This window comes from Scophthalmus maximus, chromosome 9 (genome assembly GCF_022379125.1).
Source record: "Scophthalmus maximus strain ysfricsl-2021 chromosome 9, ASM2237912v1, whole genome shotgun sequence".
NCBI lineage: Eukaryota > Metazoa > Chordata > Actinopteri > Pleuronectiformes > Scophthalmidae > Scophthalmus > Scophthalmus maximus.
This window is the reverse complement of record NC_061523.1, coordinates 23,762,781-23,780,000: the sequence shown is the minus strand read 5'-3', so window position 1 is coordinate 23,780,000 and position 17,220 is coordinate 23,762,781. Positions and strand designations below refer to the sequence as shown.

General features: G+C 48.6%; 1 protein-coding gene across 3 annotated transcripts in view; it reads left to right on the top strand.

Annotated features, from left to right (window-relative positions):
- Positions 1-15,879, top strand: part of LOC118319124 (protocadherin-1-like) — a 157,634-nt gene extending 141,755 nt beyond the window's left edge. For all 3 annotated transcript variants that reach the window (XM_047334363.1, XM_035649247.2, XM_047334364.1), the window contains one exon: positions 15,434-15,879. In XM_047334363.1, coding sequence (XP_047190319.1) covers positions 15,434-15,864 — 431 coding nt within the window. In that variant the 3' untranslated portion in view covers positions 15,865-15,879. The remainder of the gene's footprint in view (positions 1-15,433) is intronic.
- Positions 15,880-17,220: the final 1,341 nt, after the last annotated feature.

Below are 17,220 nucleotides of genomic sequence, written 5' to 3'. Positions count from 1 at the left end.
CCTGCCTTCTTTTAAACAACACACACACACACACACACACACACACTCGTAGACACAGAGTGGACTTTGATCGCAGCAGGTCTGGTCCTTCTTCCTCCCCGCTGGCTCTGGATGCTGCAGAGAGGAAGAACAGAGGCTGATGGGACATCGGGGGCCGAGGGAGCGAGGGAGCGAGGAAACAAAGGGAAGGAAGGACGGAGGATAAAAGACAGACGGACGAGGGGAGGAAGGAAACTGTTGGCAAAGCCAAGTAAGAGAAACACAAATAAGCAGATGAAAGAGGTGAAGAGATGAAGAGCGGAGTTCAGTCCTGCAGTTTCGGAGGTGAAATTAAGAGAGAAAAATCTTTTGGAGTAATTTTTCTGTCATCTAATAATTTGCTGCATCAAAGAACGAAGTCAGATTATCGTTTTTTTTAATTCGGCAAAAAATAAGTATGAATAATTTGTTTTAAATTATTCACTTCTCCGTGTGTCAAGGCTTCAGCAGCCTGCTGCGGAGGGAAGAAGAAAAGAAATGATCATTTCTATCAAACCTCTCTGTTGATAGTTGTTGCGTCTGGGGGACTTTTCTTTCTGTTGAATACTTGTTTGTGCGGTCGTGAGGACGGGAGTTCACCGACCGAGCCGAGTGGTTACACGTGTAACTACGCCTCGTCTCGTGGTGTTCCTCAGGGCTCCGTCCTGGGTCCTGCTCTTTTCCTCTCGGGTCAGTTTAGTAGCAGTGTGAGCTTTTGATGACGCCACCTGATCTTCAGCAGATGGACTCTGTCCCGCCGTCACAGAATTACACCTTCAACCATTTTGTTGTGTTTTATCGTTAGAAGACTTTTATGTAATTAGTAAGTAATTATGACGGATTCACAAAGCAACCGTGTTCGTAGGAGGAAGTCGGAGGCCTTGATGCTTTTCTTGCTAGGAGCGTTTTCAAAACTGCTGTGGCGAGTTTTTTTATTAATCAGGACCTGGTTTAATAAAAGTCTCCAGACACCCGGGGTGGGGTCCTACTTCAGATCTGTTTGATACTTCTACATAATGTTTTTCCTTTTCATTCATCGCCTCCTCAGAGGAGGTTATGTTTTCAGCCCCGTCAATTGGTTTTTCGCAAAGAACTACTTTTTATTTTCACGAAATGCGGTGATCTTCATGATTAAAAATCAGACATATTTAGCGGACTGATATCTTTCAGTGTGTAATTTGGTGCAGCTTGAATGATCTTATACGTCTGTGCTCTCGTTCCTGTCTGTATTTGATTTAACACTTTGAGCTTCAAACAGCGAGCAGACAAACTTCACTTCCATTCTTTCCTCGCAATGAACCAGTTTGTTTTTTTTCCCGCGGGAGATTCAGTCGTGGAATCCGTCTTCTCCCTCCGGCGAGGAAGCGTCGCCGAGCGACGGACTCCGCTTCTGTTACTTTCAGATTTCCAGCAGACGAGAGGAGGAAGGAACGTGTGTCACACTTTCACTGCCTCCGTTTACCAAAAGAAAGATTCTCACTTAATCTCACTGTGGGAAATAATAACGGGGAAGTTGATCTGCGGCCTTCCCGGTGGTTTTCCTTTTATCGCCCCGGCCGCTTTCTTTCAGGACAACGGGAAAAAGGCAAATATCACTGTTGAAATATGGACGCGAATCTCTGGTGTCGTCTGAATTTATGAGTAAACATAAAAAAAAGGAGGGTGGTCATAATTTATCACGTTCCTTGTTTTCCTCAAGTGCTTCCGTGAGGGACGGAGGACGATTCTTCTTTCAAACGTGTTCCAGTTTAATAGTTTCCTCTTTTTCTCGACTCATATTTGTCAAAATATATGGACACAATTAATGATTAAAACAGGAGAAGTTTCAATCTTTTTTTATATCATTTTTTCCTTTATTTATCTAAAACCCCAAACTTCCCGTCTGTTGTTCCGTCCCTTTTTTGCAAATGTAACAACAAATCATCAGTTTCTTCAGGCACGAATGAGGTCCAGATTTCCCACGAGATGTGATTCAGCTGAGCACATCGACACTCTACCTGTGCCGCCTGTCATGCCGCTCCTCCTGTCACATGTTGTTTTTTTCCGCGGCCGGTCATGCGCGTCAGCATCAGTCTGTCTCGCCGCGTCACTCGGCCGAGCGAGGAGGCGTCAGTCGGCCGCAGGTAGAGCGTCACCGCGGCGGCTGGCGGACGAACGCGCGCGACAGAAGTGATCAAACCTGCAGCCGACATTTAACACTTTGACAAAAGGCTGCGTGGTGACAGGACAGGAGGGCTTGATCTCTGTACGGTGGCCATGTTGGGACATTTCCCGGACTTTTCCTGGGGACTCAAACGTAGTCTGACAATTTAACGAAGCGACATCATTTGATTGCGACGACGTTTATGCCCCTGCGTATTGATTTCACTGACGCTTTTGTCCAAAGCGATTTACAGTCACTCATATCAGTGAACCTGTTTCCATGAAGTTCTGTGGAGGGGCGGGGCGTGAGCCGATTGAGAAGCCTGGAGCCGATCCGGATAAACAGGAGGATCCAGGAATTGTGTCCTCACTTTGTATAGAGCGTGAGCCTGGGCGGAGGCGTGTGGCAGTAGATCTAGCTCATGTCCATGAAGAACATGTAGTACTGTACATCCTGTAATACATGTGTCCCATGTGTATCAAATGGAAGCGATTTAGATTTTGCGGATCATAAAAATTCCGTCATACTTTATCAACTATGTTTCCATGTTAGTGTATTTATTTATTGTGGTTTAATTCAGTGTGAACTTTGTGTGTTTCTGCGGTTTTCCATAGTGACAGAGAGTGAGAGGATTTATAAGGGTCCCATTAATAAGCCCCACCCCCCCGGCATGTCCCCCTCCACCACATGATCCCCAAACGCATCCAGAGAATCGGCCGCCTCAGGCTGTGATGCTGCAAATTTATTCACTTTTGTGGGATAATTGAAATTTTTTCCCCTTCATAGTATAGGCTGATTCCACTGGGATGTGTGTGTGTGTGTGTGCGCTCCCCCCCCCTCTCTGGACTATTAATAATTGACTGGTTGGCGTTTCTCTCACTGTGCAGATTCATTTCACCTCGCTGCTAATTCGGTCCTTTTCCTCAGATCTGATCCGCAGGTTTCTCGCCGTTATATTATCACGTTATATTTGTTTATTTCACTGTGCGGTCGGTTGATGTTATTCGCAGGCGGCGGCGACGCTGCGGATATTTACGGAGGGTCGGCGAGTTTGATGTGCGAGCGTGTGCGTTAACTTCAAGCGACAGGCGTAAACAGCGACACTTTACAAACCTGATCGTGTGACGCGCGGGGAAAAAACCCCACATTGACAGGTCCGCACGTCCGGCCTGACAGCGGATTCACAGGAGCCGCGTCTTCTTTTACGCGCGGAGACATTAAAGGAAGAAAACATCCGTGTTCTTTTCAAACAATCTGCAGCTCATGTGTCGCTGACTCGTCCGTCACGCGTGATCACGTTTGACAGCTCCGCCACGAGGCGTCCGCGCCGATGGATGTTTGACCAAATGTTACGACCTTTCCCTTAAAATAAGTCGTGGAAGACGTCGAGTGTAGTCAGGTGGGTTTTTCCCACGGTTGATTTCCGCATCATCGTGAATATATATATTCGGCAAAAGTACGAAACTGATTCAGAAACCATTCTCATTTTAAAATTTGTGGGAACAACAAACCTTAAAGCTAAAATATGCTCACATAAGCATATATATATATAAAAAAACAACCACCAACAACCAAAAATGTTTAAACATAAAACTACTTGAATCGATTATCAAAATAGTTGGCGATTAATGTAGTAGTCGATGACTAATCGATGAATCGATCAGCTGTTGCAGCTCTACCCATGTAGAGAAGAACGTGTCTCTCAGGTGTCGAGGGAAGAGAACAGACTCTGGTGTCCACACGGAGACGATCCAAGACTCTGGTGTCCACACGGAGACGATCCAAGACTCTGGTGTCCACACGGAGACGATCCCAGACTCTGGTGTCCACACGGAGACGATCCCAGACTCTGGTGTCCACAAGGAGACGATCCAAGACTCTGGTGTCCACACGGAGACGATCCAAGACTCTGGTGTCCACGCGGAGACGATCCAAGACTCTGGTGTCCACGCGGAGACGATCCAAGACTCTGGTGTCCACGCGGAGACGATCCCAGACTCTGGTGTCCACACGGAGACGATCCAAGACTCTGGTGTCCAGGCGGAGACGATCCAAGACTCTGGTGTCCACACGGAGACGATCCAAGACTCCAAGACTCTGGTGTCCACACGGAGACGATCCCAGACTCTGGTGTCCACACGGAGACGATCCCAGACTCTGGTGTCCACACGGAGACGATCCAAGACTCCAAGACTCTGGTGTCCACACGGAGACGATCCCAGACTCTGGTGTCCACGCGGAGACGATCCAAGCCTCTGGTGTCCACAAGGAGACGATCCAAGACTCTGGTGTCCACACGGAGACGATCCAAGACTCTGGTGTCCACGCGGAGACGATCCAAGACTCTGGTGTCCACACGGAGACGATCCAAGACTCCAAGACTCTGGTGTCCACACGGAGACGATCCCAGACTCTGGTGTCCACACGGAGACGATCCAAGACTCCAAGACTCTGGTGTCCACACGGAGACGATCCCAGACTCTGGTGTCCACACGGAGACGATCCAAGACTCCAAGACTCTGGTGTCCACACGGAGACGATCCCAGACTCTGGTGTCCACACGGAGACGATCCAAGACTCCAAGACTCTGGTGTCCACGCGGAGACGATCCAAGACTCTGGTGTCCACGCGGAGACGATCCAAGACTCTGGTGTCCACACGGAGACGATCCAAGACTCCAAGACTCTGGTGTCCACACGGAGACGATCCAAGACTCTGGTGTCCACACGGAGACGATCCCAGACTCTGGTGTCCACACGGAGACGATCCAAGACTCTGGTGTCCACACGGAGATGATCCAAGACTCCAAGACTCTGGTGTCCACACGGAGACGATCCAAGACTCTGGTGTCCATACGGAGACGATCCAAGACTCTGGTGTCCACACGGAGACGATCCCAGACTCTGGTGTCCATACGGAGACGATCCAAGACTCTGGTGTCCATACGGAGACGATCCAAGACTCCAAGACTCTGGTGTCCACGCGGAGACGATCCAAGACTCTGGTGTCCACAAGGAGACGATCCAAGACTCTGGTGTCCACGCGGAGACGATCCCAGACTCTGGTGTCCACAAGGAGACGATCCAAGACTCTGGTGTCCACGCGGAGACGATCCAAGACTCTGGTGTCCACGCGGAGACGATCCAAGACTCTGGTGTCCACACGGAGACGATCCAAGACTCTGGTGTCCACGCGGAGACGATCCAAGACTCTGGTGTCCACGCGGAGACGATCCAAGACTCTGGTGTCCACACGGAGACGATCCAAGACTCTGGTGTCCACACGGAGACGATCCAAGACTCTGGTGTCCACACGGAGACGATCCCAGACTCTGGTGTCCACGTTAAGAACAGAAGGAAAAAAAAGGCCTCAGTTCCACGGAGAGAGAGAAAATGGACTCACAGTCTATAAAGGACAGATGACCGGCGGATCATGACCATGGGGAGAAGAAGACCAACTCCCCGGTGTCCACGCGGAGACAGAGTTAGACTCAGGTGACCACGCGGAGCCGTTGATGGGCGGAGGTGTCCACGTGCGGGAGATAATAGACCTTCCACGCGTCGACGCAGGAACATTAAACGGCTTCACTTGTCCACTAAGAGACGATAATGATCTCGGGGGCGTCGGCGCCGCGACGGTAATGGCTTCCCAGGTCTCGTCTTGGAGAAAGCGCGGCTCTCCGACGAATGATAATAGACTCCCAGGTGTCCGCGCCGAGACGACCACGGACTCAGGTGAGAAAATGTTCAAGTCAGAGAAGGGGAACTCCACAGTAGGCAGCTCATTATCTTTTTTTTTCCCGGGGTCCAGGCGAACTTTTTCCTCCCAGGGTGTTTTTGTTTCGTTCTCTTTCCTCGTACGAATGTTTAATTGTTGAGGACGTTTCTACCATCCTGCATCCCGAGCGTCATAGTTCACAGTGGTGAGTTTAAAGGGACAGTTCAGTGGTTTTGAAGTGGGGTTGTATGAGTTACTGAGTTAATGTGTCCCCTCGTGGAGACGGGGATCAGCGATGTCATTTAACGGAGTTCGGAGGAGAAGTGGAAGTAGTGAGAGTCGGAGTCCCACTGTTGCAGAGGGGACCACCGGGAAACATGGGACGTATGTATCCAGGTATTACTGCGCCAACTACATGGCCAAACTTAAACAGCTGTCGTCACTGGCGGAAAACTGAAAAAATTCTTCCTACGTTTCTCGTTGGTCCCCTCTGCAACAGTGGGACTCCGACTCTCACTACTTCCACTTCTCCTCCGAACTCCGTTAAATGACATCGCTGATCCCCGTCTCCACGAGGGGACACATTGACTCATACAACCCCACTTCAGAACCACTGAACTTTCCCTTTAAGCCTCGGCCGTCAAAGTGGATGCGGCGTCTGGCGGCGAGAGCTCGCCCGCATCATCGTGAACGCGTCGGGAGATGAGAATCGAGGGGAAGTCGCCGGACGAGCGGTCGGTCGCTCGTCTCCGTAAACGACGAGACAAAAGAAAACGCATGATCAACCCGATCGGAGACGAGCGGCGAGGAAAGGTTTACTGTACGGCCGCCTCCCGCGTGAAATTGATAAAGCGAGACCTAGTTTTTTTTCTTTTCTTTTTGAAAAAAAATAAATAAAATAGAAATAAAGACGAGAGCTCGGCTTTTTAAGCAGATGCAGATGTGCTGCGGCTGCCAGCTCTGATCCCGGACACAGTTTGTGTATTCAGGTCAGTTTGTGCATTCAAAGCAAACACAAACCATGTTCCTCTGCATCTTTAATGAGCCCTCACACACACACACACACACACACACACACACACACCAGGGCGCAGTGGTCAAATATTTATGGTCAGGAGAAGCCGCTGTGTTATTGTACTCGATATGGCTCCGGGCGTTTTTTTCTATTGCAGCAGCTTTGCTTCTTTTTCTCAGCCGCTGCTCGCAAATACAAAACGTTACAAATAAATAACTTTGCTCGTGTCTCTCTGCTCGCGAGTCTCGTTTCTCTCTTAGCCGCGGCCAAAACTCGTTTTTACACTCATTTATTCGTCTTTCATATGAATTCTGTCTCACATGATGCTGAAAGAGACGGTTCGTCTGTTAGCTGCTAATTAATCGTCGAAACACAACAGTTCTCTCAACACTATGTTCCCTCAACTCTATGTTCCCTCAACTCTATGTTCCCTCAACTCTATGTTCCCTCATCTCTATGTTCCCTCAACTCTATGTTCCCTCATCTCTATGTTCCCTCAACTCTATGTTCTCTCAACACTATGTTCCCTCAACTCTATGTTCCCTCAACTCTATGTTCCCTCAACTCTATGTTCCCTCATCTCTATGTTCCCTCAACTCTATGTTCCCTCATCTCTATGTTCCCTCAACACTATGTTCTCTCAACTCTGTTCCCTCAACACTATGTTCCCTCAACTCTGTTCCCTCAACACTATGTTCCCTCAACTCTATGTTCCCTCAACTCTGTTCCCTCAACACTATGTTCCCTCAACTCTATGTTCTCTCAACTCTATGTTCCCTCAACACTATGTTCTCTCAACTCTATGTTCCCTCAACTCTGTTCCCTCAACACTATGTTCCCTCAACTCTATGTTCTCTCAACTCTATGTTCCCTCAACTCTATGTTCCCTCAACTCTATGTTCTCTCAACTCTATGTTCCCTCAACACTATGTTCTCTCAACTCTATGTTCCCTCAACTCTATGTTCCCTCAACTCTATGTTCCCTCAACTCTATGTTCCCTCATCTCTATGTTCCCTCAACTCTATGTTCCCTCAACTCTATGTTCCCTCAACACTATGTTCCCTCAACACTATGTTCCCTCAACTCTATGTTCTCTCAACTCTATGTTCCCTCAACTCTATGTTCTCTCAACTCTATGTTCCCTCAACTCAACCTGAAACGACCAAGAGCGATTGAACGGCAGAAAGATTCTGACGCGAGGATTCATAGGATGAGAATAAATTCACATTTTCTCGTCAGATGATTTCACATCAGACTCTGGGATTGTGTCCCGATCGGAGGGAGGAGAGAAATTAATAAACTCGAAAAGAGGGGAAATCCATTTAAAACGTATCGTTGGATGATGACATTTGAGCCAGAGTCATATTGATTTTCGGGGGCGATGCTGATACCGATATAAGGTCCGATATAAAGATCGATATCAAACACAAATACACGTCGCTAAGTTTGGATTTTGTATCCGAAGGGAAATTGAGGAAAAGAAGGAAATGGGAAGGAAGGAAATAGAAAAGTGGAGAGGAGAGGTTCTCGACACACCGGCCACATGAACGCTCGCGGTCGCCATCGCCACGGTTACTCCCCATTGCCTCAGATCCTCCTGTGGTCGGTCGGTCGACAGCGAGGAGCTCAGAGCAGGAAGTGGTTTCACACCGTCGTAGGAAGCAGGCGAGAGAAACTCACTTTCAACGTGTCGACATCAGGAGCCGCCGAGAGGAGAGAGAAGAAAAGAGAAAAGACTGAGACTCTCTCATTTTCTCTGTTTGGGTTTTTGTGTTCCGTCGTCGCAAAGAGTCAGAGGGCGAATTAATTTTGGATCATAACTTCTAATAACTTCCCGGGGGGGGGGGTAGTTTGGCGTCTGAGAGCATCGAATGTTGATGTTTGAAAGAATAAAAAAAAAACTGATTCTGATCTTCATTTGTTTCTCCTGCTAATTAGTGAAAGACATTTAAATATGTAATATCCTCCTCTTTCTGTTTCCTTCGCTCTTTCAGATGAATCTGATCCGTTTCCTTCATTTTCTGCCAAACACAACATCCCCCCTTTCTTTTCTCTTTCTTTCATCCCCCCCTCCCCCTCTCCTCTCGTCGCCCCTCCCCCTCCCCTCGGTCCCCTTTCCGCGGCTCTGTGTCGATTAATTAATTGCCGGCTAATTTAATTTCTCCAAAAAGTAATAACTTGTTTAAGCATGAATAAAGACTGACAAGGCAAAGTTCTAATCTGCCCAAAGTTTAATTAGAGCCGGCAAAGGTTTCCACACAGAGCCAGACGGGGGGGGGGGGGATAAAACATACCTGGCCTGTGAATCAGAAGCAGCTTCAGTCTCCAGTTTTATTAAAATTCCTTTTTTGATTTATGTATTTGTTTGACAGGGATCATACACGACGTTTCATACAGACAAGCAGTGACACACACACACACACACACACTTGTATATGTTTATAGATATCAGTGTGTGTGTGTGAGTGTATATAGGCCGTCAGACAAAGAAATAAGTGGATGAAAGGAAACGGACATGTATGTATATATATATATTTATATTTTTAAGATCAGCGACTGTATATTAAGACGATCAGTGACTGTATATGAAGATGAGGACGCGGCTCTTCTTCCTCCCGTTGTACATAAATGAAGGTAAAATATCTCCGATTCAAATGGACAACTTTATTAGAACGGTGTGAGCACTCTGTCTTCATGCGTCAGGACATCTGACGCCACTTAAATCACCAACTGCAACTGAATCAAATAGACGGCTATTTCCCCGTTAAACTGTAAACCTCCGGATCCGTGTTCTGCGTGCCCATAAATATCTTTTACAGAATTTCACGGTGATCCGTCAGACATCTGTGGGGACGCCTCACTCCGTGTCCAACAGGAACGTGCAGTTGCCTGTTGGCAGGAATCACAAGAAGGCGTCGCTGCAGACGGAAGGGGGTGAATGTTGTAGTCCGGCCTGTCGATGATGTCGTCGGCCTCCGCTGCCTCTGTGATGATCGCCACGGTTACGTGTTGTTGTTGTCGTTGTTGTGATGTGTCGTCACAATTAAAATATGTTAGGAAAAAGATGATTTTAAAAAGAAAAGAAAGACGATTGTAAAATCTTAATAGGAACAGAGTTCAGTACACTGACACACCGGGGTCCCTGTGTGTGTGTGTGTGTGTGTGTGTGTGTGTGTGTGTGTGTGTGTGTGTGTGTGTGTGTGTGTGTGTGTGTGTGTGTGTGTGTGTGTGTGTGTGTGTGTGTGTGTGTGTGTGCGTGCGTGTGCGTGTGTGTGTTGGGGCATGAGCATTACAGAACTGAGAACTGTTCTTGAGATGATGTGCCACCAGGAATACAGATTGTGTGTTTTGCAGCAGTGCGTTTGCATCACTGCTTTTGTGTGTGTGTGTGTGTCTCTACACACACACACACAGGCTACAAAGAACTGTACTGTAGTTGTCTCATAGAAAAATACCACGTCCAACACAGTGAAGTGAGACACTGTACAGGACAAAGAGTAGAAAATAAAAACGATTCTGAGACGTCGTGATTGACAGCTGACGCCGACTCAGGATTGGTGCGAGAGCGCGCGTGGGCGGGACTTCGATCACTCCTGCGAGTGACGTCGCCTGAATCGGAGATACTTTTCGTGAAGCAGGAATCATGGATCAGGCACGGAGACCTTTTCTCTCACCATCTGGACTTGGGCACGCCCTCAACGTTCTCCATGAGTTTTTATACAAAGTCTTGGATCATTAGATCAGAGTCTGTAGTCCCCTGCTCTGACGCAGCGACCACGTGAGCGTTAAAGTCCGACGCCTCCGCGGAAACGGGTCGCCGAAATGTTTGTTAAAGGGACGCATCCGTGTGTGTGTGTGTGTGGGATCTGTGGCGACGGCGGCGGCAGTTCGCTCGCTTTCTCCTGGACGTCGGTGAGCGTTCGCAGCGTCTGCACCGCCTCCTCCGTCACCGCCATTGTTCCTGTGAGATAAAGTGGAGCCATTGTCATCGACGGAGAAAAGGCCGTAATTGAAGGTTTTTCACTGCGGCAGCTTCAACTGAACACACGCACGCACGCACACAGACACACACACACACACACACACACGCTCGCTTCAAAGTAATTAAACACATTAACACTTCAAGCAGAGGCAGCAAGAAGAAAAAAAAGAGAAGCTTCTCTTTTGTGTACATTTGCTTCCAGTTATCAGCAGCGCCGAGCAGAGAGGGGAAGCACGAGGATTTGGCATATCTCTGCGAGAGAAGTGACGGAGCGGAAGAAGAAGAGGAGGAGGAGGAAGGAGAGAGAGATCGAGCCGCTCCGCCCGAGCTCTTTACTCTACTCGGCGGCGTAAAATGTCAGATACTCATCTGGAAATTATTTCCATTTCATACCACTGACATCTTTCCCGAGTGGCGACTCTCTGAAATCTAATTAGTTTGACCGGAGGAAAACGTTGTGACCAAAGGTATGGCGGAGTGTGTTATGCAGAGAGAGAGAGAGGGAGAGGGAGAGGCTGTCGGGGCGAGCGAGGCTCCCCAGGGTTAACTGAAACTCAGGAGTGTGGACGAGAAAAAAAGAACACACACTCACACACACACACACACACACACACACACTCAGGAGGGCTACTCCATTTTAAAAAGCCTTGACTAATGGAGGCAACCTTGAATACGGCGTTCTGGTCCTTCGCCGCCGGTACAGGAGCGAGAGAGAGAGAGAGAGAGAGAGAGAGAGAGAGCGAGAGAGAGAGAGAGAGAGAGAGAGAGAGGACAGATAGCGTTCCATCCTCCAGGGGGTAGCCGCCCCCCCCCCCCCCCCCCCCCCCAGAACTTTTGAAACTTCCCTTAAATACAGATGAGAAATCTGAAGTCACGACGCCGCTGCCGCCTCTGGACGTGACCCCTGTTGTTTCAACGTGAAGTTCATTCCGACGACGAGTCGCTGTGATCGATAGGATTCATCCCCGGTGATGCGTCAGTGTCCTCATTAAGGTTTATGGAAATCTAACAGATAAATATTGATTACTTTTTTTTATGCGTGTGTGTGTGTGTGTAAAAGTTGTTATGTTGAATTAACGGTGGGAGCAGAGGAAAAGTGAGGAAGGTCACCGACAAATCATTATCGCCGCCCTGAACCTTCTACACAAACTTTTCTTCGTCGTCTTCAGAACCTTTTAATCATCAACACTTATTGATAAATCACCTTGAAATCATCGTGTGAAGTTTGTGCTTCGAGAACGAGGGAGCAGGACAAACGGCTCATCAGCCTCCGCAGCCTCTCTGATGAAGGGGCGGGGACGTGGGGCGGGGACGAGCGAGCGAGCGAGCGGAGGCGTCGGCGGTAGCAGCAGCCTCCGCAGCCTCTCTGATGAAGGGGCGGGGACGTGGGGCGGGGACGAGCGAGCGAGCGAGCGGAGGCGTCGGCGGTAGCAGCAGCCTCGCAGGCGTCCACCACCGGAGGGGCGACCTTATTAGCAGAAGCCGTTAGTGATGTTACCACAACGCCACATCCACATCCTCGCATGTCCGCCCGCCCGCCTGCCCGCCCGCCCTCCTCCCATCGCGCTCGCCAATTAGCCCCCCGTTCTCAGATAGGAGCCAATTAGCTCCCGTGCTTCATTAGGATCAGACACGAGCGCCGCGGCGCCGCAGTCGGTGATTAGAGCTACAGATCGGCCTGAACTCGGGGTCGCACCCTCATCGGCACCCGGACAGATGTTCACACAAAACGTCCACAATGACACAAATTATACGACTGGAACCCGGTTCATTTCACAGACGGACATCTGAAACTCAGGTTCCTGCTTCCCGACTGTTCACTGATGCCGTTCGCAGTTCTCCTCCTCCACGTCTTCGGGTTCCATCATGAATTAATCATCCTGTACAAGAGTTGGTTCATTCTACGGCTTTTATATTCTTGCTCTTGGTTTCTTTTATTCAGTCATTTGTTAATTCTTCTTCTTCTTCTTCTTGTGGCCTTGTGAAGTTCGAGAGTTGCCATTATTTTTAATCACGCCGTCATCACTCTCACAGCCGTTGCCGTCGCTTCCACTTGGCAAAGGTTTTCGCCGATGAACCCACACTTCAAGTTCTTAATTCGGATGTCCAATGGAAACATGGCTAACGTGACACTTTTGTTTAAACGAAGAAACAGCTGAGTAAAGAGATTAGAAAGGGATTATAGTCAAGTCTCAACCGGGTTCATCAGGTTTACAGAGTCAACTTTGCGTGACGGGACGTTTTTTTTTTCATATATTTTCACTGATTTCACTGAGAACAATTCATGAAACAAAATCAGGCACGTTGAGCAGACTGATCCATAAAGTGCAGCTCTATCAGATTCGCACGTAAGTTCCACGAGGAGACCGTTGCACCTCGGCGGACGTCTGCGCCGCTGCTGTTGTTGTGAAGTGAAGCTCGGCGTTGCCTCCTGCTGACACGAGGCCCAGGAAGCAAAGCGCTTATTGAGAACAGCCGCTCGCACACGACCTCGCCGGGGCTTTTTTTTTTTTTTTTTTTTGCAAGCACGTCGCTTTTTCTTTTGCAGGGGAAAGTGCTTAAAAACCGGAAAAAAAAGTCCACGGCGGAGGGCGGCCGTGAGAACGCGGGGGAGGGGCCGAGCGCGGACTCGCTACTCAGCACTCGCCGGGATTAGAACGTTACGCATCAAACCTGCGAACGGACAGAAGAGCCGACTGTGGCTGCTTTTGCAAAAAAAAAAAAAAGACCAAAACGAGGCAATGAATTTCAATTATGCATGAAGCGGAGGGCATTTTGGGAAATAAACGCCAATCCCCCCCCCCCCCCCCACCCCTCCTCCTGGATGAAGGAATGATCTAATGTCACGCACACAAGAAAGGTTACTTTCTGCATACGCATTGATATTTCTGCTTCCATCTCTGACCTTTTTACATTCGCAGCTGTGATTTTTTTTTTCTCTCCTTTCTTTCTAAATGCGAACTCAGCCCCGCGTCCGTCCGTCTGTCACTTCCTGTCTGTCAGGATTCAAGGTAAAATGGCACAAAGAAACCCCCCCCCCCCGCCCAAACATGAGAAAAGGTGAAAGTAAAGACACATGACTGGAGATGAAAACATCGCCTGTCGTCTTCCATCGTGTCACTTCCTGTTAGGTAAAGAGAAAACAGCAGTCAGTGTTGTTTCCTTTTCCCTTTAATTGGCTGTTTGTGCATCATAATTAGCGTTTTAACGAACCTGAGTGTTTTTTTTCATTCCCCTCTTCTTCGCGTCTGTAAATGGAGCTGATCCTGTTTCATGCTCGGCGCCCACCGACTCTCGTTCCTGGCACTTTGCGAATTATTAGTGACCTTAAAAAAGAAAGAAGAAAAAAAACACGGCGAGCTTTAATTCATTTCTCTCAGACGGAGAGCGAGCGGCCTGCGTGCGGATGAAGGGATGATGACAGTTTTAATCAGCGTCTCTTTGCCCATTTCGCAGCCGAAACCGTGACGATCCCAGGTTGGTTGGTTTTTTTTTAAGGGGAACAGAAGCAACGTTTACACACAGAAAACCTTCTGTCTGTCTTCTGTCAAACACTGTTTGAGTTACAGTCGACCCTCAGCGAGGCAACACTTTATAATACAGATCCGATAAATTAAAGAAAGAAACATTCAGACACTCATCCGGAAAAATGACTGAAATACAAATGATGAATCTGATGATGATGTAGAATAAAGACAAAAGCAAAGCAGAGCAGCTTTTTTCTGTATCTGGTTCTGAGTCTAGATGGGAACTTATGGACAGTTGATATAACGTTGAGCGTTGATATGGAGAAAACGTTTTCCTGTTATAATTCTGCAGTGCGACTCAAAAGCATCTCTCCAGCAATCTGCTTCTACATCACCAAACTTTCCTGAACAATCATCGATAATGTCAATGATAGTTGAGACCCAACTTAACTAAGACTGGTCTTACAAGTTAAGAGCAGTCTAACTAAGTCTTAACTTGTAAGACCAGTCTTAGTTTAGACCAGTCCTTGACAGGTCACGTCCCGATAGACAGGAGCTTTGTTTCCAAGCGAACTTTTGAGAGTTCCCGAAAAAGAAAATGCCCATTACGTGCGCTTCCATCAACTGGTTTGGAGCGAATACATAAATAATTCGACCATTTTCGTCAGAAGGTGGCGGTACAGACTACGTAGGCCGACCGTAACGTGATATAATCTGATATAGCATAATATTTACGGCCGGTCTTCTTGACGAGAATTGTTAAGACTATTTGGTGTGACTGTATGTTTTCGACCGACTTAGCGTACGACAGTTGGTTCAACTGGCCCCGGAAGTTTTTCTCAGGAGGAGGTGGAGACCAAAAGCAGAGCAAAAAGGAAAAGTGTGGACACAAACATCACTTCATGTTGATCGTGTTGCTGTTGGTTTGACGGATGTGGAATCAGTTTTGGGGGTGACAGTATGTCCGACTTCTCGGTGGCTGATAACATCAGTGTCCGTCATCACCACGTCCACCCTTCACTCATCCTCCGCCGATGTTTGTCCAGGTCACTCATCCTCTCTCCGTCTCTTTCTGCTCCTCTCTGTCCAGACCTGAGGCCCCTCCCCGACGTGGCGATGACCGGTAACTGCACCCGCGAGTGCACCGAGTTCGGCCACTCCGACTCCTGCTGGATGCCGGGCCAGTCCTCCCCCACCCGCAAGGTGTGCAAGAACGCCCCCAAGCTCTCCACCTTCGTGCCTTACCAAGAGATGGACGGGCAGGAGCAGCTGATGGCCAACGGCAGCCCCAAGCCCCTGCTGACGGAGGAGCGCGGGACGGGCAGCGGCGGCGGCGGCGGCAGCGGTTCCAAAGTGGCCAACATGCGATTCATGACCCCCTACAGCAGTGCCTACCCAGGGGGCGGAGACTCGTCTGTGGGAGACTGTGGGCTGGAGGAGATCCCGCTGAGCCAGGCGGTGGAGTACCACTCGGCCACCACCCCGACTGGCCAGACCTCCAAGAGGGAGATCTACCTGTGAGGGCGCAGCTCTCCACCTTAACTCCCCAAAACCACCTCCCTCCGCCCCGGATCATTCCCCCGTTGCTGCTCGCCACCGCCCGCCCGCCCGCCCGCCTGCCCGCCCCAACTCCTCACTGTCGCCCCCTGTGCCTACAACTCGCTGTGCCACGGCACCGACTCCCCTTCCTCCTTTTTATAACTGCATCCACTTGTACAAGGCTTTAGACCCCGCCCACCTCGCCCACTGCCGCCGCCGCCCGCCCACCCCACAAACCAATCAAGTGTAAAATAGAATTAATTGATAACCAACTGAAGAAAAACACGCGGCTCCTGCTGCTGCGGACGGAATGTAAACTACACCACATCGTTGTGATAATTTAATGGGAAACTATTTAGCTACTCACGTATTTGAGTTGGATTTGTGTGCGTCGCTTTAGGCTTTGTCCCTGTGTTGGAACAGAAAAAGAAAAAAGAACCTTCTAGGGGGGAAGAACTTCTTGTAAATCCTACTTAAATATACTGTGTCATGCTATCTATCCTTTTTTTTGTGTTTCTTGGGATTTGGATGTGTTTGATTTTCTCTTTTGGTTTTAATTTTTTTTCGACTCCAGGAAAATACATCTCTGGGCCAAGTTGCATCAAATCAACCGCGGCTCCTTTTTATCAGGAACAGCTCGTCGTCAACTTTCAGGCGTTTGCGAGACGCGCAGCTGTTTTCCGCTCGTCGGCGTTGTCGTGGAGAACTTTTTCAGTTTCAGTTTTAGTCTTGGTTTTTGCCGTGAGGTCTTTTATTCAGTGTACAGAGCTGTAAATACTACAAACAGTGACCAGAGGAAGCTGCCGTGGCTGCGCGGTGAGGGTCCGCGGCCGTCGCGCTGATGGACTGTAAAAGATCCGCATGTAAAGAGGAGCGACGCCGCGGCGTTTCACCGCCACACCGCAGGAACCTGGACTCTTGAGCATCACCGACGGTGCCGAGTTATAAAGACTTTTTTTATTACTTTTGGTTTTTTTTTCTCTCTCTCTCCTCTTCAATTTTACAGCACAGGTGAATTTGGGTTCACGAGGGAACCAGGTTTATTCAGAACCAGATCGAAAAGTGGATCGTTCCCAATGAACCGATTGTATTATTCATGCTGTCGTCAGTAGTTCACCACAAAATGAAAGCTCAACACGAACGTTTGTGTCACTTAAAGTTATTCGCACAGAAGACGATCAAAAGAAATATTACAAAAAAAAACAACTTGTGAATGATCTCGTCACTTTCTAAACATTCAACATCCCGCTCGTGAGGCTGCACCGTTCGTTACAGAACTGAAACTACAATTATTTGATGAAAAACAGTATTACAGTATACTATTTTTTAAAAAAAAAG